General features: G+C 37.1%; 1 protein-coding gene across 1 annotated transcript in view; it reads right to left on the bottom strand.

The window, feature by feature from the left end:
- The window catches only part of LOC137392283 (cleavage and polyadenylation specificity factor subunit 1-like), a 58,879-nt gene extending 47,395 nt beyond the window's left edge, over positions 1 to 11,484 (bottom strand). The window contains exons 1-8 of the mRNA XM_068078953.1: positions 11,450 to 11,484; positions 11,161 to 11,314; positions 7,155 to 7,297; positions 5,907 to 5,987; positions 5,542 to 5,681; positions 4,448 to 4,591; positions 3,172 to 3,311; positions 137 to 247 (exon numbers count right to left, since the gene is read on the bottom strand). Coding sequence (XP_067935054.1) covers positions 137 to 247; positions 3,172 to 3,311; positions 4,448 to 4,591; positions 5,542 to 5,681; positions 5,907 to 5,987; positions 7,155 to 7,297; positions 11,161 to 11,314; positions 11,450 to 11,461 — 925 coding nt within the window. The 5' untranslated portion in view covers positions 11,462 to 11,484. The remainder of the gene's footprint in view (positions 1 to 136; positions 248 to 3,171; positions 3,312 to 4,447; positions 4,592 to 5,541; positions 5,682 to 5,906; positions 5,988 to 7,154; positions 7,298 to 11,160; positions 11,315 to 11,449) is intronic.
- Positions 11,485 to 22,343: the final 10,859 nt, after the last annotated feature.

The raw sequence follows: 22,343 nt of genomic DNA on the forward strand, positions 1-22,343 counted from the left end.
AAGACACACCATTGAATACCTACTGTATAATAGCTTAGATAAAAAGCAACAGATGAAACCAGACAGCAATAATGCACATAAAACATTAGTGTAAACAATGCTCAGCTTGTCCCACAGCTCTAGCACCAACACTCACTCATGGGAAAAACTGTGGCGTTGTTGGAGAGGCTAGTAACAGAGGCTGCGTAAGGAGGTACACTCTGGTTGAGGTAGATTACCGAGGTAGCGGCGAGCACGAGAACTCCACCTGAAAGATATTCAGTGAGTCGCCGCAAGTAGAACAAAATCTTATAAAGCAGTTACACTTCCTCTTATGCATTGCTACAACTGTTACAAGGTCAATACAAGGTCATGGCAATCTAGCAAAGAGTTACCCCTTAATGTTTAAAAAAAAAGTCCACGAGGGGTAACTTCAATCAATGCTTATCGTCTCATCTTCAACAGAGAAGCAGTAAACTGTTCAACACTCTCAATCCCGTTCAATTAAGCGGTCGCCAGCCCCATAGCGTCAGCTATTTTTTACAAAAGGGCTCTCATGATCACTTTTCTAATCTTTTCACGATCTTAATATCCAGCTAACAATTTTCTCTTTCTCCTCCTTCTCTTCAACAATAAATACAATATGTCTCAAGTTATCCAAAATATCATTTACATAACTTCGTTGAAAGCTTACCTTCTCCAGCTGCTGCAAGTTCAATATTGGTATCGATATAACATAGCAATTTAAAATTACTAACTCATCATGCTTCTACTGATCTGACAATAATTTCCTTAGAACAACGAAGCAATTCTCAGCACTGCTTTCATGGCTCTAAACTGCACATAAAATTGAAAATTTTTATTAATTAGAAAATCATTTTCAGCTGTGCAATAGTTGATGATACTCAACTGAAAACACATACAAATAGACTAGAAAGCTTTAATATTCATCTCTGAAAAAAGTGATCAAATAATTAAAAAAAAGACATTTGACCATGTAATAAAATTTAGAAGATAGAAATTAAATTGTGATTGCCATAATCTTCTGAAATCATTAATACAAATTCAGCCTCTCATGAGTCCAAAAGGAAAAATAACAGCGGACCAAGATACGAGGTCTGATCCAAAAGTTCCCGGAATGGAGTTGTATACATTTGCATATTTGCACGATGGAAAAACCCATTGCAGCGTTTGCAGAGAAACACCCCCGGAGTGTTGTCACAAAAATTCGGGTTGCTATGACAACGCGTTCTCACGCGAGCCCGTGAGCCGACGATATGTCAAGGTCTGTCAGGTGCTTCCGTCGATTTTTAACAAATTTATCATCATGTCTAATCAATCGGAACAGCGTATTTGCATTAAACTTTGTGTGAAATTAGGAAAAACAAGTACTCAAGCAATTGAACTGTTAAATATTGCTTTTGGAGATGCTGCTCTGAAGAAAACACTAGTTTTTGAGTGACACAAACATTTTCGTGAAGGTAGAGACAGCACTGAAGATGATGCGAGGTCTGGCAGCCCAGCCTCGGCAAAAAATTGTTCGTCGATCGACGATTAACCACTAGAGAGATATCTGGAGAGACTGGACTTGCTATTGGAACTGTTCAAAGAGTTTTAACTGACGATTTAAACATGAGAAGAGTCGCAGCAAAGTTCGTGCCACGCTTGCTAACTGATGACCAAGAGGTGCTCAGGATGCACGCTTGCAACGATTTCAAGGAAGCTTCAAAAAATGATAAATACTTTCTTTCAAAGATACTAACTGAAGATGAGTTTTGGGTGTATGGTTATGACCCAGAGACTAAATTCCAAAGTAGCCAGTGGAAGTCTTCGGGCTCCCAAGACCAAAAATGGCGAAGATGTCTCAGTCAGGTGTGAAGACCATGCTGATTGCGTTTTTGATAGTCATGGATCAGTACACCATGAGGACTTACCACAGGGTACTACTATAAATCAGCATGTTTATATTGACATTTTGAAAGGTCTTAGGCAAAGAGTAGGCGCATAAGACCTGAACTGTGGCGCACAGGTTCATGGATGCTGCACCATGATAACGCACCCGCCCACACTGCATTCTCTGTGAAGCAGTATTACGCTAAAAACAACATGGCCGTTTTACCACATCCTCCATATTCACCAGATGTAGTTCCCTGTGACTTCTGGCTATTTCCTAAATTAAAACTTACTATGAAAGGAACCAGATTTGACAGTATAGAGTCGATTCAATGCGCAACAATGAGAGAGCTAAACAGCATTGACGCCGATGGCTTTCAGCACTGCATGGCATCATGGCAGAAGAGGTGGGATAAGTGTATCGGTAGCCAAGGAGAGTACTTTGAAGGAGACTAATTATATAAATAAATTGAAGCAATGCGCCTTGAGTTATAGCTCCATTCCTAGAGCTTTTGGATCAGACCTAGTAATTATAGGCCAGCCTATTTCAACATTAGTGACATCCACACTCCTCATTTTTCACTTTGTCGAGTGATGGTTATTGTAGGTCTGACTACCTAGACCCAATTTATAGGCCTGGTATACGCGTGGTATACAATTATTTACATATGAGTTTATTTACTAATTACTAAATATATAATATTTTAGTACCTATATTATACATTATATATAGGCATATGTTCTGTTTAAAACTTAATAGTGCTCAATAAAACTATATACCGTACTTTTCGGACTATTAGCCGCTACTTTTTTCTGATGATTTGAGCCATAAGGCTTATAAAAGGGTGCGGCTATTCTGTGGCTTTTTCTTTCACCGCTAGGGCACATTAACAGGAATCTCCGGTTAGTGCGCCTCTAGCGGTGAAAGAAAAAGCGAAACAATGCCTAATGGTACTGTTCCATTTTAAATGGCAAAGTCGCTGCCGTGTTAAAAAGCACCACCCTGAGTTCTGCGGCCTATACAAAGGTGCGGCCTATGTATTGTTTTATTATCGGTTTTTGGAAAATAAAGCAGATGTGGCTTATATAGGGGCGCGGTTTATAGTCCGAAAAGTACGGTAAATTAAAACTAGAGCGATATAATACATGTGTTATTTATTACATGTGTTATACATACAGACGTACATGTACATACATAGGTACATACATAGGTACATAAAACAGTGTATATTATAAGCCAGAAGATGCAAAGCATAAATATAAACCAAAATGTTACTTCAGATGTCGAGAGTTACTCACCGATGGGTTTGGGTATTGCAAGAGATTTCTGACAGTCAAACGGCAAATTGTCGAGTGACCAAATGACTGGGTGAACTTTCTCAAGCAGGTTGAGAGAAATGGCTGCAATTTTGCAAGTATCTCTCCGTACGGGAAGCCTCCTAGACATGAAAGAGCCAAGGTTAGTGTTAATTAGCTATTAATGCGCTTCAACTAAATATCTACGTACTGCGCTTTAAAATAAATATTTTAAAGCCTACTGGAATCCGAGTCATCAGGTTCTCTCATTATTTGAAGATTCCATGGGTAGGATGTTGCAATATTTTGAAGAACAGATAGTATAGTTTACTAAGCTGAGAACATTTATGCTATGAAAGTGCTATTTCAGTAGCTGACCTGTAACCACGAGTTGTCAGTTAGAGAGAGAATGGAATCTACGTTATGGAATATATACTATAATAAAAATCTCAACTCAGCTCTTAGGAGGAATCAAAGTCTATATTAATAACTAACACGAGGCATTTAGAGTCAGCGAGGCACTTAGAGTCAGCGAGGCACTTAGAGTCAGCGAGGCATTTAGAGTCAGCGGTATGTGTGTGAATGATTAAAATGAACTCCCGTCGGTGCAAATAGCATTAATAAAACTGAAATATCAGCTGGCTCCCATCATGTCAGTAACTGTGTTACTATCCTCTACTTACATGTGCAAAATGCTCTGAAACCTGCCCAATACAACTCTCTTTGGCATCTATATATCACTAAGAGTTTGGGTACTTTAATTTTATTTACTGGATTTTCCATCCATTTGATTATCATTGGAAACAATGTTTGGTTTACTATAATAAAAATTCATTTCTATCATTATCATTAGATTTTTAATACAATTAATATTTTGAACATCTGCAGGAAAAGGTAACTGACTGGTAAAATTTAAAAAAAATCTAAAATGCCGTGTGTCATATAATAATGCAGTTGCTAACACTGTATAATAATTCAACGATTAACTAAATTTCAAGCTGAGTTTTAGTGCAAGATATTATTTTTTTGAATATAACAAGCTTCCTATTAAAACATACGAATGCAGATATGGAAAGTGAGTCTTCCATGCTTTCTTACAAATAGAAATATCGAGAATAATGAGCTCATACTAGAGTGAAACACCGATCAACAAGTCCCTGGTGCTATGCCACTCAATATTCTTTATGGTCAGTCATGGAAAATGACATGCTAGAGTAGGTTTGATCATATTGCACATTTATCACTGAAATCATGACCAGGATGGAACGCAAGTACATACCCAGCCCAAGTCTTTATGGGCTCATAGAGAATGAAGAGTGTCGGCTCATAGTAGCCTTGTAGAAATTGTACATCAACTATGTTGTGTATCTTCTCTTCCATCTTGGATAGAGATATTATGTAAGAAGGTGCAAATGGAGATTTGCTGTAAAACAAAATGTGTAGAAGAAATCATGCATGAACTCATAATTTGTGGCTCAATTGTGGAGGATGTGAGGAGGACTCTTGAGGATGTGACAATCATATTATTCTTTCGAAGTAACACAACAAGCTGTAGCCATATAAAACTATGACAGTGCAACACAAATCTGCATCAACCTTGAGAATTGAAACTACCAGCCCAGTATCACACACTTGTCAAGCATTTTATACATACATGTAAAGGGTATTAGAGTAATACATTGTATTACAGAGGAGCGAGTTGGGATGAGAGAAAGGTGGAAGGGTGAGAACAGAGATAGGATGAGACAAAGAGAGAGCAAAAAACACTTTGTGCAATGGGTAAAAGGGGTAGAGCAAAAAAAAGGGAACCAAATAGTGAAAAAAGAGGAGAAATATTGGCAGTGAAAAAACAAAAGGGATTATAGGGGGGGGGGGGAGAAGTGTTAAGGAAAATAGGAGAATGGAAAGAGGTGGTTAACACTCTAGATCGATGGTGGGATGCTAAAGGAATGGTGAGAATGATAGGCAGGTAATGGAAGGCTGGAGGGGTGAGGATGCTAGGCAGATAATTCAAGGCTGTAGGAGTGGTGAGGATGCTAGACAGGTGATGGATGGGTGTAGGAGTGGTGAGAATGCTGGACAGGTAATGGAAGGCTAGAAGAGTGGTGAGGGTGCTAGACAGGTAATGGAAGGCAAAAGGAGTGACGAAGGGAGTTGACAAGTGGAGAAATAACTGGGGAGTGAGATAAAATGGTAAAGTCTCTGCTAATTACAAACTGGCCTATTCAGGATGGAGAAATCTCAAGCCAGCTCACATGTGATATTAAGGGGTTGCTGCTGTTTAAAGCTTTCTAGTACCAAGTTTAAACAACAATGATACTCTTTGCAATTCAAACCAGAGACACTTTGTACATGTAAGAATTAGAGCATCACCTTGAAGAAGGGTCATCAACAGCAACATCTTTTTTCAGAGGCAGCACGACAAGTTGACAACCATATACAAGCATGGCAGCACAGCGTAAGTCTGGATCAACCCTGAGAACTGGTTTTTTGAAGTTGCTATAGAGGCCGCTCTGAGAAAAGACGCAAAGCATGGTAAAAACCAGGCGTGCATTACTCCAAATCTAATCTGATGTTAAAATAAAAGCATAGAAAATTGAGTTAGCTAAATATGGACTCGGAAACAGCTTAGTGTACTCCTGCCACCGAGACAACTTGTGTTAAATGGCGAAAGGTGTGCTAAAATAATATGTATAAAAAAATCTTGCCATGTTTCTAGAGTCGAGATGCACACTTACTTTGAGTTCATCTTCTTCAAAGTAATGGAGTGAAAGTGTGACAATGTCTCTCGTATGAGGGTCATACTCGACCACCGATATCTAAAAAGAAAGACCTAGAATATGCACATAGTTGCCATAGGAGGTCCAAACAATACTCAAGTTAGCACAGCAATAAACTACCAAGATAATATGCAATCCTGTAATTGAAAGTAATAAAAACCTACGACAAATCACAAATGCTAATACCAAAATATTGATAAAAGTTAATGTATTTTAAAAATGGCCAACATTTTTAAACTACAATTAAAAAAAATACAAAATCTGTCTATTTCACAACTAATTGTTTTTCACTCATTATCTTTACATTTCTTATTTTCAATTAGCACTCAGTTAACTTCAACAAGTGTTTCCAAAAGACGAAAGCGTGCGTAATTACCACTGTACGGTGGCGAGCGCCTGTAGAGCAATACAATGAGCCAACAAAAATGGCTCACAACAAGCAAAAACCACAGGCATTTTAACTAGTGTCTACAGCAGTGCCAAGTCTGGCTAAGACTAAACTACCAAAGGACAGAAACTTAAATACAATGAAACCTTTACGAAATTCCGTTACAATATTGGCTTTGCGTGCCAAAACCATCAAATGTTTGGAACGAATAGTTTCATGAGAACACATTGCATCTTGTTTAATTCATTCTAGAGCTAAAAATGTATGATTAATACTAGGTAATTACAATAACAATTACAAAAACATTTTATAAAATAATGGAAACATTAATGAAAAATCTCTACACAAATTTAGAAATTAATTAATAAAATGATTGATCACTAAGGGTTTTTTAATTGTTGCTTAACCCTAGAGGTACTTTCACACAGGTGAATTTTAAGGTGAAGTTAAGCTTAGGTTTGGTGGTAGGGTGAGTGAAAGAACTACAAGATGTAACTTATTCTAACTTACACTGGAAATAATTCATATATTTTGTATTCTTTTTTACATTCATATGAACTTTTTCCTTTTTAATGATTTGAAATATATGCTGAAAATGACTTCATATGACAAAACAAATATTTGATAAAACTTTGCAATCAAAATTTTATCAAATGTCACTAACAATTTGAGATACAGTGAATACAAATGTTTGTCAAAAAATTTCATTCTAAATATGATCGTAAATCACGTTTTGACTGTGTCTGGTCATTGTATAAATATTTCTTAAAACAACAGAATGGCGTTTTTTTTAAATTGTTTCAGGTTTCCTTTCTCACCTTGGCGTCCTTGAAAGAGAGCAGAAGGATGTCCCTACAGTTCCATGGTAGTCTAAGACTCTTGACAGATATTATATTGCCAAACATATGATAAGACATTATGTGCTCTAGCTTATGTCTGCTAGTTGCTAGAATTGTGGAATCTACAAACAACAAGCAACTAATTTCTAAGTTTTGACTTGCTATGATATTTAAAGAAAATATACATCAGTTCAGCATAAAAGCAAATAAAAACCAAAATAGCAAAATAAAATAAGCTAGTTAAACCTAGTTGCACAATTCCTGCATGTAACTACCATAAACCATAAGACATAGAATCTGGCACCATAGGTACGATGAGTCTCGTTTTAATACTACTGGAAGCACCCAGAACTCGGGATTCAGGTAACAAATACTGAGAACAAATGAAATAAATGGACTGGATTGACATGAAGCTTGTGGCCTGTATGACAAAAAGTAATGGCTGCATATCTTTATCCGGTAGCTAATATCAATACAGCTTGAATACTTAGAGCGCTATGTACACTTGTACATGTACCATGTAGCCTAGTTTACATGTTCTATGTACATGTAAACCACATACAACCAGTTGTATAAAGAAGGCACTACCAGTTGTATAAGGTATGTACTACCAGTTGTATAAGGTATGTACTACCAGTTGTATAAGGAATGTACTACCAGTTGTATAAGGTATGTACTACCAGTTGTATAAGGTATTTACTACCAGTTGTATAAGGTATGTACTACTAGTTGTATAAGGTATGTACTACCAGTTCTATAAGGTATGTACTAACAGTTGTATAAAGTATGTACTACAAGTTGTATAAGGTATGTACTACCAATTGTATAAGGAATGTACTACAAGTTGTATAAGGTATGTACTACTAGTTGTATAAGGTATGTACTACAAGTTGTATAAGGTATGTACTACCAGTTGTATATGGTATGTACTACCAATTGTATAAGGTGTGTACTACCAGTTGTATAAGGTGTGTACTACCAGTTGTATAAGGTATGTACTACTAGTTGTATAAGGTATGTACTACTAGTTATATAAGGCATGTACTACCAGTTGTATATGGTATGTACTACCAATTGTATAAGGTATGTACTACCAGTTGTATAAGGTATATACTACCAGTTGTATAAGGTATGTACTACCAGTTGTATAAGGCATGTACTACCAGTTGTATAAGGCATGTACTACCAGTTGTATAAGGTATGTACTACTAGTTGTATAAGGTATGTACTACTAGTTGTATAAGGTACATGTACGTACTACAAGTTGTATAAGGTATGTACTACTAGCTGTATAAGGTATGTACTACCAGTTCTATAAGGTATGTACTACCAGTTGTATAAGGTATGTACTACCAGTTGTATAAGGTATGTACTACCAGTTGTATAAGGTATGTACTACAAGTTGCATAAGGTATGTACTACCAGTTGTATATGGTACGTACTACTAGTTGTATAAGGTATGTACTACAAGTTGTATAAGGTATGTACCACCAGTTGTATAAACCAAGTACAATGTTTGCTACTGTTTTTCTCTACATTTTATAAATATGTTATTGACCATCTATACTTTTCATAACCAAGACTTGAGCCTTCGCTAAAGAGAGCTCATATATTTTGTTATTGCCAATCAAAAGATCGATCGTTTGCAAATTTATTTACTAGCTGCTAATCAATAACACTTCTTGAAGCACTTGCATTCTTCACTAACTTTGATATTGTCTACAAATTTCACCTAGGCAACACTTTAGCACAATGCAGTCATACCTCAACTTTCCCTGCTTGATGCGTGCCAAGACTGAACGCGTATGTCAATTATCTTGTATCTCACATCAATATTTTTGATATAAAATAATTAAATACAAATTGATCCATTTCCACCAGTTAAAAGCACTTAAAATAGGATATAATGATGGAAAAACGTGTCTTCCATTTTTCTAACTCACCACTTACGCTCACTAAGTAATAAACGCTTATCTAGTAGTTATGATCTGCAATAAAATGGAGTTCTAACTTTCGACACAGATGAAGTGGTTATCGGCGGTTTGAGAGAGATTGGCAGCAACACATACGGCAAGCTACTGTTGTGATGCTACTGTTGTGATGCTACTGTTGTGATGCTACTGTTGTGATGCTACTGTTGTGATGCTACGTGACATAACTTAAACTCAAATGAATTTAGTTTATTAAACACACACTTGAAAATAATTTTTAATCTCACACCAAATTTAATTCTAATCTTGTCTTCAATTTCACTTTTTTATTATCATTTCCCAGCTAGGCGCTTTTCTCCTTGGTTGTACTTTTAGCTGGCCTTTCTAAAGCTTTTACAAACAGATCTGACAAGACCGAGCGATGCCATTCTCATAATCAGCCTCTGGCGAACTCTATCTCCTAACGGCCGTATCGAAAGCTATCTCATATGCTTGTATGTCAAATTTGTTTCAAATATCAAGGCAAAAACTTGCTCAAAGTTTTCCTCCTATCTCTAATTCCTCACACGCTGGGAACTCGTATGCCAAGGTATGACTGTATAGCTAAAATCTAAAATTTATAGGTGAATAGCTTAACCTCTCACCTAAAAACAATATAGGGCTACATATTCTTGACAAACAATACTATTATTTTGGTTATGACCGTTATTTAATGGATTAGTTGACTACAGTTATAGTCTGCTGTTATAGTCTGCTGTTATAGTCTGCTGTTATAGTCTGCTGTCATAGTCTGCTGTTATAGTCTGCTGTCATAGTCTGCTGTCATAGTCTGCTGTCATAGTCTGCTGTCATAGTCTGCTGTCATAGTCTGCTGTCATAGTCTGCTGTCATAGTCTGCTGTTATAGTCTGCTGTTATAGTCTGCTGTTATAGTCTGCTGTCATAGTCTGCTGTCATAGTCTGCTGTCATAGTCTGCTGTCATAGTCTGCTGTTATAGTCTGCTGTTGTAGTCTGCTGTTATAGTCTGCTGTTATAGTCTGCTGCTATAGTCTGCTGCTATAGTCTGCTGCTATAGTCTGCTGTTATAGTCTGCTGTTATAGTCTGCTGTTATAGTCTGCTGTTATAGTCTGCTGTTATAGTCTGCTGTTATAGTCTGCTGTTATAGTCTGCTGTTGCCCAAACAACATATTTTGGAGAAGGAGAAGGATAGAATAGACTAACTGCACAAATGACGCAGTTAAAACGACATAAAAGATCTTCAACAACAACTCTGAGACCATATTTAAAACAATATGATACTCATGGGGAAAAATGTCTTCTACACCAAGCGGATGATGAGAATGAAATATAACAGAAGGAACTGAGGAAAGATACTTGCCTATTAAAAACAATAAAAGATAAGCATCTGTTGATTAAGGTTCATGCTTTCATTACGACTGTTTCATGCATGATAATAGTCAAACAAAACTTATATAAAAGAATACTCTCCTACAGGAGACCATGGCTAATAGATTTTGTCTTATTACTGATCCTGATGTTGAATGGAGTGACACCGAGAGATTGCAAAATTAAGACAATTGATTTACGAATGTTTGGCATAGTCTCCCTTCTCATAGTATTTTTAGTAAATGTAATATAATTTAACAATAATATTTATATGTTTATTTACCAACATAGCATTAACTTCTTCAGTTGCAAAATGCTAGTTGGATATAGATAATGATATAATAGATTGCATTTTGGTAGAAGTGGTTTCATCCTGTCTTTAATACCCTATTATTATACTATTGATGCAAAAAGCACTTTAATTTAAGCTTATCTCTTATTAATGGTAAATAGCAGTTAGGAGATGCACCCTCACATTTTTCGTTTTTTCTCCTTGGACAAGTAGTGCGTTTAAAATGTGTTTGCCTGTTGTTTGCAGCATATTTAGTTATAGCGTATAACATTGATCTAATCAACTTAATTATGTCGAAAAAAAATTTCGAAATAGATTTTGAGTTTTCAACTACTTTTAACTGAACTACAAATTCATGATTCACCATAAGATCACCTGTAGTGGTCATGTCATCTGAGACAACTCGGTACACCTTGAGCCAATTCCCACTTGCAATCACCAGGTCTTCTTCTTTATTTGAAAGAAATTGGCATGAGCAGCAGGCGTCCACAGCCACGGGCTGGTGCACGGTCTTCACAAGACCGTATATCTGTTAAAACATGAGACCAGACCAAAGCTATGTAAAAATGTGTTATATTTCACCAGTAATCAATGAATCTGGGAAGATGCTGCTGCAGTACCTGAATGGTCAACAATAATAACAACATGATAATTTTATACTCACAGAGGATGACATCCTGATTACTTTCCACTACAGCAGCATTGATCTGAAATAAAATTGATATGAATTGCATGAAATAGTAAATTTAGTCTAAAAAAACTAGAAATTATCATTATTGATTTATTATTATTGGTTTTAACTCAAAAAGATATAACTTGTTGGTCAGCAAATGTATAACAAGCATCTCTAAAAGTAAATTAAATGCTGTCACAAGCTGAATGATTACATTCAGCCGCAAAGCAGTATTCTCACTTGCCTCAAAACACTACCTCAAACAGGCCAATTTGTTCAAGAAAGAGACCAGGGTTAACTCTAAATTTGAACTTACTGACTGCCAGTAGCACATAACGGTACAGGCCACCCTTAGTTTTTAAACTGAAGTCATTCCAGAAGGCTGTTGGCAAAACAATTTATTCAAATTCCACAATTATTTTGCAAATTTGCCAATAATCCAGTTTATCTGGAGTCATTTCACGAATGGAAAATGATTTTTAAGCGCTTTTATTCTGTTTCACAGCATAATTGGAACATTAAATGAGCAAGCAATATGCAGAGTGAACTGAATTTTTCACCACATGCAATACTAATGGAGTAGGTCAAGCTGAAAAGTGTATTGCTGTATCTATAGAAACTCGTACCCTAGCCTGGGTTCCTCAGATTTTTGCGCAAAATTAAAAGGTATAAGAGTAACATATCTTATTCTAATATACAATAAAAAATAAAACAGGACCTAATACATTAAGGGTAACATAAAATACAGTCATATTTTGAAAACCACAATGAACACATCTGCATGTAACTGTTAAATACAAAAGATAAGAGCAGAAGAGCGCTAGTTTGCAGCTGAGCAGTGCCGTTGAGGCTATACATATTATCTGGGAATGTTTGGTCCCTGAACTAGTCTTCGGCATTTACAGCAAAAGAATTCAGCTTTTGTTCACCATTAAAATTGATTCAAAATTGAAAATGCTTGAAAACCACGGTTTATTGATCTGTGTGCTTCGCTTCCGCTATCATATTTACTAAATGTTTAGAGTAGAATAAATAAAATAATTTGCTTCCTTTGGCTGTTCTATATCAGGGTTAAATCAAAGTATAAACGTGCCATTTTTAAACCTCAGAGCCGATTGATGTGAGTAAGAAGCCTATCTATAATAATGACAGAGCGATATTTTAGCTAATCAGTGTAATAGTAGTAGCTGCTTCAACGAATTGGAAATTCAGCTGTTTAAAAACCGGTTCAAAATTCTACTAAAGATATTCTAACAGTTTCTAACGCTCTATAAGCTACTATTATACAAAAGCCGCCTTGCTATGAACCAGTTTAAAGTAACTTCTAGTAACTAACAAGATATGACATTCGGAGTTTCTCTAAGCACAGCAATCCTATAGGTGAATGTGAATGGACTGACAGACAAAAATTAAAATGGTAATGTAAATAATATGAAATCTGAAAATAAATGAAATCTATATTGATAACTTCTGCATGTGTTAGTCTGTGCAAACAGTATGCGTCTCCACACCTTTTGGCCAATTTCATCAAAACTTCACATGCATATTTTATTCCTTCCCCGGGTGGTCAAAAGTATTAGCTTTCAAAACTTTGTCTGGTTCCTGAGAACCAGCTACATAAACAACCACTTGCAGGTTATCTGGTGGAAAAGGAGAGAAATTCTCGTATTGCTAAACATACCGCTGGTATAAACTAAATTACTGTAGTTAAAATCTCATGAAATCTATGTTATAGTTGAAGTCTATATGAGAGTAATCTGTCACCACCTTTATCTCTGCACCACCACAAAACCAAACCTATACTTCCATTCACCTATTTTTAAGGTGAAGTAATAATAAAAAGCTTTTTTTCAGTGACTATTTCTTTATTTTTTGCATAACTTTTTATAATTTACATTTGTTTTATTAATATGTGTAATTGTATGAAATATTTAGTAAGAGCTATTGTAGGATTATGGGAAGCATCGTAAATATACAATTTATGCCAGTGCTAAACAACTATTTGATTTAACATACGATGGCCCTAATATACGAAGCAGATATTGAAACAAAGATAAATAGTATGAAAAGGTTTGAAAGTACATAATTTTCCAAAATGAGAAGCTTGCTAGTTGTGCTAGCATTCAAAGAAGAGAGTCACTGGGGGTGGATGAAAAGTTTTTTTACAAAACAAAGTATTAAAGGTTGACTTGCAACAAAGTTCACATTACAGTTATTTGGTATCAAAAGATTTACAATGTCTCACTCTGTTGTGTTGTAGGTGCCAAATATGTGGAAATGTGATTACAAGCTCCTAAAAGCAAAAAGTATATCTTCAAGTTTTTTTTATAAATTGTAAGAAATCAAAAGGCCAAAAAATGGCCACAATTAACAAAGCAACCTAGTTGAATATGTAACCAGAGTAATTAATGTAAAATGCTAACTAACTTGACCCATGAAGAAGTCACAAACACCTGAAAATGATTGTCCGAATTTATGGATTTTTTCAAGTGAGATCGTGTATTTCTAAAACCTGTTGGCAAAGACCAGTAAAACTCGCTGTTGGCAAGTCTTGCAATTAAGTATTGCTTTAGCTTTAAGAAAGGTCATATTTTTTGAGTGCATTGAAGTGAAATTAACTCAGCCAATTGGGCCAAAAATTAAATTACTATAAATGAATTATTTTGTGATCTCATTCAAGTATGAGCTTTGCGAGTCTGATAGCAAATAAAGTTGGCTTTTCAGGCTATGGCTTCAACAAATCAAAAGACAAGCGTTCCAAGTAGCTAAGAATAGCGACACCAATCTTGGGCAATAGTTAAGGCTGTCAGGAGCTTTTTGCACAAATCTTATGGGTAACCAATCAGACATTTGTAACAATCTAAAGATTTACCAATCTACAAATAAATCTATATTATTCAGAACATTCTCCATAAGTGATAATCGACATAATACTAACCCACATTATCCCTCAGACAAAGTTAGGCTGATGATTCTAGAGCAATGAAATGAAAATACGCAGAATAGAGTTGACATCGTGTTTACGCATATGAATCCTCCATTACATCAAATCTAATAAAGTGATGGTGCTCATCATCATGAGTTAATGGTTGTACAATTCAAACCTTAACTTTTTATTACGTTTACCAATACACTTGTAAGAATGGAACAACTAGAGAGATATGAGTAAATGAGTTGAGCATTATGCGTATAACACAACTGATTTTTCTTGTTTACCTCCCATCATCATCCACAGACTTGTGATATAGACATTCAGTGCCAGAGATGAGCTATTCTATTTGTGGTTAAGTTTACTCGCATCCTAATTATTAGTGAATGTACTTTTTCTTTTTGTTTGCTTATTGCTTAAGTAAAAAAACAAATGTTTAAACATTGAAAAAGCATACCTTATATTATAGCGCTCTAATACAGCATAACATATTGCAGCATTCAAATAACCTTGCTATCAATAATTCAACCATAGATGAATAATAATCAGCATTTGATGACAAACTACTGAACCTCTTGTGGTCAACTAGCAAATTTGTAGTATTACCGGTTGTTTAATTTGTCAGACGTGAGTATTAAAGCCATTAATATTTAGGATTATACCAGGATTATTTTTCAGACAAATTATTACTGTCAGATTCTGATGCAAGTTCAACTGGAAGGGAACTTTATTAAACCCTTAAGAAACCAGGTTATATCATAATGCTGAGAACTTAGGTTATGCATGAGCAGACAACTAACACAATAAAATATGTATGCAGGAGAAAACAACTAACACAAAATACAACATCCCTTTTCTAGATTACAAAGCATGTAATGATGTTGGTTAATAAAACTAATTTTCACAAAATATTAGAAACGTGATTATACTGAATTATATTGTCCATGAGTATAATACTAATTAACAGGCAACCTTACAATGTACGTTGGGATTCACAACTCGTAGTCAGTAAGGTACGAAGGGGGCTTAACGGTTCGCCCTGAGCGAGTGGTGAGTGTATTTGGAGCTGGAGTAGCTGGCTGAGTAGGTACAACTGCGGACCGATTACGTGTCACGATTCTGCCATTATCACAAGTGATTTGTACAGCTCGATTGTTTACATTCGGTCGATTTTCTATAACACCGTCACGATGGTTATCTCGTATATAGACTGCACTGTTTTTCTCTAGCGGTCGTAAATCTTTTACGCGAGTATTACTGTCATGATTGATTTTCATTTGATCTTTGTACGAGTCATTTTTCTTTTTAAATTGCTCGTGATCTGGTAGTTTGGGTATCAGTGCATCAGGATGACATGTTACAGTGGTTCTTAGTACTCTGCCCATCAGTAACTCAGCGGGAGAGTATAATCCCAGTTGAGGGGATGTCCGGAATGCCAGAAGGGCCAGATAAGGATCCTTTTCTTTTGTTAGCATTTTCTTAATAGTCTGCACTGCCCTTTCGGCAGCGCCATTCCCTCTCGGGTAATGAGGGCTGCTTGTGACCTGAGTGAATCCATATGTCTCTGCAAATTCCACAAAGTCCTGTGCAGAGTATTGGGGACCGTTGTCGGAAATGACGCATTCTGGTATCCCATGTCGCGAGAAAATGCTTCTCATGTGATTTATCACATTCTTAGATGTGCTATCCTTACCCAGCAATGCGATCTCAGGAAATCGGGAATAATAGTCCACAACTAATAAGTATGTCTGACCCTGAAAATGGAATAAGTCCGAACCAACGACTTGCCAGGGGCGATCCGGGGTGGCTGTAGGTCTCAGAGTTTCAAATGAAGTATTAGAGTCTTTTTGGCAGATCTGGCATTGGCCAACCATTGTCTCGATAGCTTTGGACATGCACGGCCACCACAAACTATTTCTCGCACGAGTCTGACATTTGGTTACTCCCAGGTGACCCCTGTGTATATCCTCTAATACTTTACTTCTTTGATTTAGCGGTATCACCAGTCGATTTCCCATCATCAGAAACCCTTTGTTGATGCAGAGAAAAGCTTTTCGTTCGAAATAAGGCTGCATGAGAGTGTCCGTGGATGATAAATATGCTGGCCAACCTTCACTGACAAACTGAAGCACTTTGCTTAGGGTTTCATCGTTTCTTTGGTCTATTTTCATTTGTTCCAACCTGGTATCTAAGCCATTTAACCTCACACCACCATTTACTACTGTCTCAACTTCTTCCACCCGTTGAGCATCTGCCTCGTCAGGTTTGGTAGATGTATTCCGCGATAGGGAATCAGCCGCGATATTGTCTTTCCCACTGATGTGTGTAATTCTATAATCGAATCTCTGTAGCCTGAGCTTAAAACCTTGAATTCTTGCGGGTAGCCGGTCTAGGAATAGATTTCCGAACAGTGTGATTAACGGCTTGTGATCTGTTTCAATCAAAACTTTCTTCATCCCTAGAATGTACTGGGAGAATTTTTCTAGAGCCCAGCAGACTCCTAAAGCCTCTTTTTCAATAGCCGCATACCGTTGTTCTGTATCGCTTAGAGAGCGGCTCGCTGCAGCGACTAGTCTTCGAGTGCCATCTGGTTGCACCTGACTTAAGGTGGCTCCCAATCCTTGATTACTAGCATCTGTTGTGATTATAGTCTCTCTGGTAGGATCATATGTCGCCAGTACCGGTGGATTGGCAAATATCTCTTTCACCTTCTGGAAGGCTTCCTGCTGACCGTAACCCCAAATCCAGTCCACATCTTTGCGAAGTAAATCTCTCAAAGGTTTGGTAACATCAGCCAGCTGAGGAGAAAACCGCGCGTATTGATTAGCTAATCCGAGAAAACTCCTTACTCCGGTTACATTAGCAGGAGTAGGAAACTCCAAGATGCCTTGCACTCTTGGTCCTGTGTGGATTCCAAACTGATCAATGACATATCCTAGAAACTGCACTTTAGATACCCCAAACTGGCATTTGGACTTGTTCAAAGTCATTCCAGCTTGTTCGAGTCGCCTTAATACTACGCTGAGTCTTGAATCGTGTTGTTCTGTAGATTGTCCAACCACTAGTATATCGTCCATGTGTACTATAAGACCCTCAAGATCCCCCAAAATCCTGTTCATTTCAGCTTGAAAGATCTCTGGGGCACTGTTTAGTCCTTGTGGGAGTCTTAAATATCGATATCGGCCACGATGCGTAAGGAAAGTAGTCAACTTACTGGATTCATCTGACAACGGAATCTGCCAGAAACCGCTATTGGCATCGATTTTTGAGAACACTTTGCCACCTCTTATGGATGCCAGGCTTTCCTCTACTGTGGCCATAGGGTGAACTTCTCTGAGTACATATTTATTGAGTTCTGTGAAATCAGTACAAATCCTGACCTTGTCTTGCCCAGGTTTCGGCACTACCACCATTGGTGCCACCCACTGCGTTGGTTCTTCTATGGCTACAATTACCCCGTCTTCAACCATTTTCTCAAGTGCAATATTAGCTTTCTGTCGAAGCGGGAATGGAATCGGGCGTGGAACATGCAATGCAAACGGCTTTGCGTTTTCATCCAAGGTAATGGAATATTCTGTATCAAGCTTACCTAGTCCTTTGAACAAACTATCACTGACGCGTATAGACCCGATTTCGCACCTGCTTTTGTCAACGGTGACAAACTTGAGGCTTTCACATGCTTTTCTACTCAATAACGGGGTGTTTTGGTTTTCTATGACATATATGTCTTCTGTTATTTTCTCCCGACCCGCAGTAAGTTTACCAGAAATGACGCCAATGCAATTGAGAAGTGTACGACCTGGTCCATACAGCTTCTTTGTAGATGGGTATTGAGTTCCTACGCAATGTTGAGGACCACAAACGCTCAGGGCCGCACCAGTGTCCAATTTGAATCTCATCAATTGATTCTTTTTAATGTCAGTGTCAACCCTCACGTTGGAATACCATGAACCGGCCTCTAGACCTACGCTGTCTATGTCAAATATTTCGCCAAGAAACACTTCGTCAGAATTAGCTTCATTATTATCAGCAACCTGTAACTCGCTTACGGCTTGAGTAACCTCATTGGTACATACTGACTCCCAGTGATTTTTCCGTTTACATTTTCGACAAGTTGTTCCGAAAGCAGGACATCGATTTCGAACATGCCGTCGACCACATTTGTTACATGGAATCTTTGGTTTATCATTTTCTAATTTGGAACCATTCTTGTGGGATGTGACAAAACTCACCTCTGTGGGCTTTTCACTGGAGTTCTGTGCATTCTTAGAAACCTCGGCAATTCGTAGAGCCTTTATAACATAATCAAGAGTTAAACGTTCATCTGGTTCACGCATCATTTTATCCCTGAGTTTATGATCATCTAGTCCAAAAAGTAGTTTATCTCTGATTAGAGAATCTCGTTGATTGCCAAACTCACAGCTCTCAGCTGCGCGCCTGAGTTTCATTAAGTACACATCCACGGGTTCTCCACTTTGTGAGCAGTTATGAAAAGTATACCGGCTTACTATAACACCAGATCTTGGGTTACAATATTCTCGAAACCGCTTCAGGACATCATCTATTTTCCTGCCTGTTGCACCTTCAGCAATCTCTTCTGGATTTCCTTCATTGTCAGTGCCTACGAACTCCATTTGGCTATACAGCTCTCTCACATCTTCACCACCAACATGTCTAAATAGAGCTAATTTTCTCCTTTCATTAGCTCCACTTGTTCCTACTAGATCGATAGCAAGTAAATAGTCACTGAAAGAACGTACCCAGCGACGCCATTCTCCTGCAAGGTCATTTGCCCTTAAATCCAGCTGTTGTGGTGGTGATATGCCCTCCATCTTACACAAATGTTCATTCACACCGCTGCCACCATGTTTAATTTGTCAGACGTGAGTATTAAAGCCATTAATATTTAGGATTATACCAGGATTATTTTTCAGACAAATTATTACTGTCAGATTCTGATGCAAGTTCAACTGGAAGGGAACTTTATTAAACCCTCAAGAAACCAGGTTATATCATAATGCTGAGAACTTAGGTTATGCATGAGCAGACAACTAACACAATAAAATATGTATGCAGGAGAAAACAACTAACACAAAATACAACACCGGTTACACCACTTAGCAGCTAAACTATTACCCGCATTCAACTAAGAACTCGAGTGGTTGTGATCAATTCCAGATACAACACTTTGGAACAAACAATCGCTTAAAGCTTGGTCTGCTCTAGCCAGCTGAGAAAATTTATTGTTGTAAAACTACACATCTGTGGCGATTACCTTACAAACTTCAAACAAAATCTTTATTGAAATTTCCTAGTATTCCTTCTATTTTCCTCTGTTCATTATTTGTAAAGGTACTTAATTATTAAAAATTTGCTTACAACATTTGTAGCAAAGGTTCCAAGTTTGTTTTTCCTCTCCTTTACAACCAAGTCTCCTAAATTACTGGAAACACCCTTACAACAATCATTGTAATAAGTTTGCACCCTCAATTTGGACGTCATGTGCCGAGTCAGGAAGAGGCAGCCGTCGCAGCTTTCATGATAGTAGCAACTATGAAAACTTTGAATCAAATACTTCAGAAAAGCAGCAAACCTTAAAATCAGATATACTCAATCGCCACTAGTATAACATATGGACTATTATTACACTAGTTTTCTACGATTTAGGTTTACAATATAAAACACTGAGCCAGTACATTATCCAAATTAATAGTTTCTGGTGAGAGAAATGTTAACGAATATATTAAAAATGAAACACTGGAACTATTTTAAATAAAAAAATAGTTAGATAGTGCAAGCTTCGATTGGAGAAACGCGTAAGAAAAATCACAATGAATGATGAGCGATGTTTTTCTTTCGCACATTGATTGCCGGAAGCGTTGCTCGATCATCGGCGCATGCGCAAATGCTTGCCTTGTTACCGCAGACGATCGCGAAAGCCTGTAGGTTTTCAATTACATGTAGTACCTTTTTATATGCCCGATTGCATACGGGTTTCATAAACTGTCTGCAATATAGTTTTTTTTTCAGAACAATCATCACTCCTGCCTGGTTTAATAGCATATTTTTCTCCGTTCAGCGCTACCCGATATAAATTCAGACCTGCCAACCCAAGAGTGGGGCAATGCGTGAGATTTGGTTTTGGGGCAATTGATGTATCGATGATAGTATATACAAAATTGTGGAAATTGGGGCAAAAATCTCACGCATTTTCAATTTTTCTTTGGAGTGATTGTGTGAGTCTCACGCCCAATGCGTGAGAGTTGGCAGGTATGCCGATATCTAGACAGAACAATTATCGCTTGGGTCGAGGATTGGTTGAAGGATCGCACACAAACCATTTTTATAAATGAAACATACTCCAAATCATGTCCAGTTTCCTCTAGTATTCCCCAGGAATATGTTTTAGGTCCCCTCCTTTTTTGATTTTTATAAATGATATGCCAGCGGCTATCAAGACCTCTAGACTCAGACTTTTTGCTGATGATGCTCTCCTATATTCCCAGATTGAGTCAGCCAGCGACTTTGCAAATCTTCAAGCAGATCTTGATTTGCTCTTAGACTGGGCTGATAAATGGCAGATGGAATTGAACATCACAAAATGTGAAACAACTTTTTTAGGTCTCATGAGAGCCCCTTTTTTCACAAACATCTTATGAAAGGCCAACAACTAACTTATGTCAATCACTTTAAATACCTCGGAGTCATTATAGACAATAAAATCAACTTTAACCTTCACATAGAAAAGACTATAACCAAATCCTTATCCACACTATACATGCTCATGAGGTCTCTCAGAAATTGCTCACCCAAAACAAAAACCCTTTTTTTTATAACCATCTGCCGCCCAGTTTTTGAATATTTATCAACTGTCTGGTCTCTATTTTTATTCAAGCATATAGACACCCTTGAGTCTGTGAACAGAAACGTTTTTAGGTGGGTGTTTGAACTTTAAAAAAATGAGAGGATTTCCAACTTCGTGTCTGAGTGGTTTGTTCACACACCCTCACCAAGAACTTTCAATATTTATTGAAAGTTTTGCCCCCACCTAACCTCTACCCTCAACCTTAATAACAACATTGCCCCAACTAAATTTAAAAATCACAATAAAAAAAGAAAGGAAAAAGAAAAACCCAAACTAAGAGTAATCTATTCATGTTACTTAATAAAGATATCGCTCTAATGCCTCTATGGGGCGAATGCGATTAATTGACTTGACCCTCTCATCCTTTTGACAATTATCTAAGAATAGCGCCCTGTCACAAAACCGTTGCCGATCTGGTTATGCTACTCTTGATAATAATTGTTATACATGTATATTGCTATTCATGATACTTTCGCATTTGCAATTGTTTTAAATTTGAGAAGTGCCTATTCAAGTAATGAACAAGCATTCTTTTTTGCAATAATTAAGTAACAACATAGCATGGTAATTGATTGTCTAATAAAACCGCTTTGCAGAGACGTAAGTTTTAAAGATGGCTCAATTCAATTCAATTGATCAAAACATTAGCAATTAAACTCCTTAATTCTTTTTGCATCATATATCTGGTAAAAATCAATTCATTTGAATCTAATAAGCAAAACACTACAGTTCAATTCTTTAAGTTGTTGTTGTGGAAGTCAGCACTGGCTAGCCACTTGCAAGTGGGTTCTGCCTACAAGCTGTCTTACACATGAGTAATAGCTCCCATGAACAACTGTAATTGTTGCAAGCAAAGTGACTGGTGAATGAGTATGGCTCTTTATTACACTCTATAAGCTTAAGCATAAAAAAACAGAACAATTTGATACAATTCAATGCAATCAAGCGTAATGCTGAAATGAGTTAACAAATAATATATACTCAAACAGTGTTCCATTTGTAAATGTTGGAATGTCAAGATATATATATACAAAGCTGCACAGAGGTAAGTTAATGCTACCACGTTGTTCTTAAAGCACATAAATTATATA

Source organism: Watersipora subatra, chromosome 3 (assembly GCF_963576615.1).
Source record: "Watersipora subatra chromosome 3, tzWatSuba1.1, whole genome shotgun sequence".
Classification (NCBI taxonomy): Eukaryota; Metazoa; Bryozoa; class Gymnolaemata; order Cheilostomatida; family Watersiporidae; genus Watersipora; species Watersipora subatra.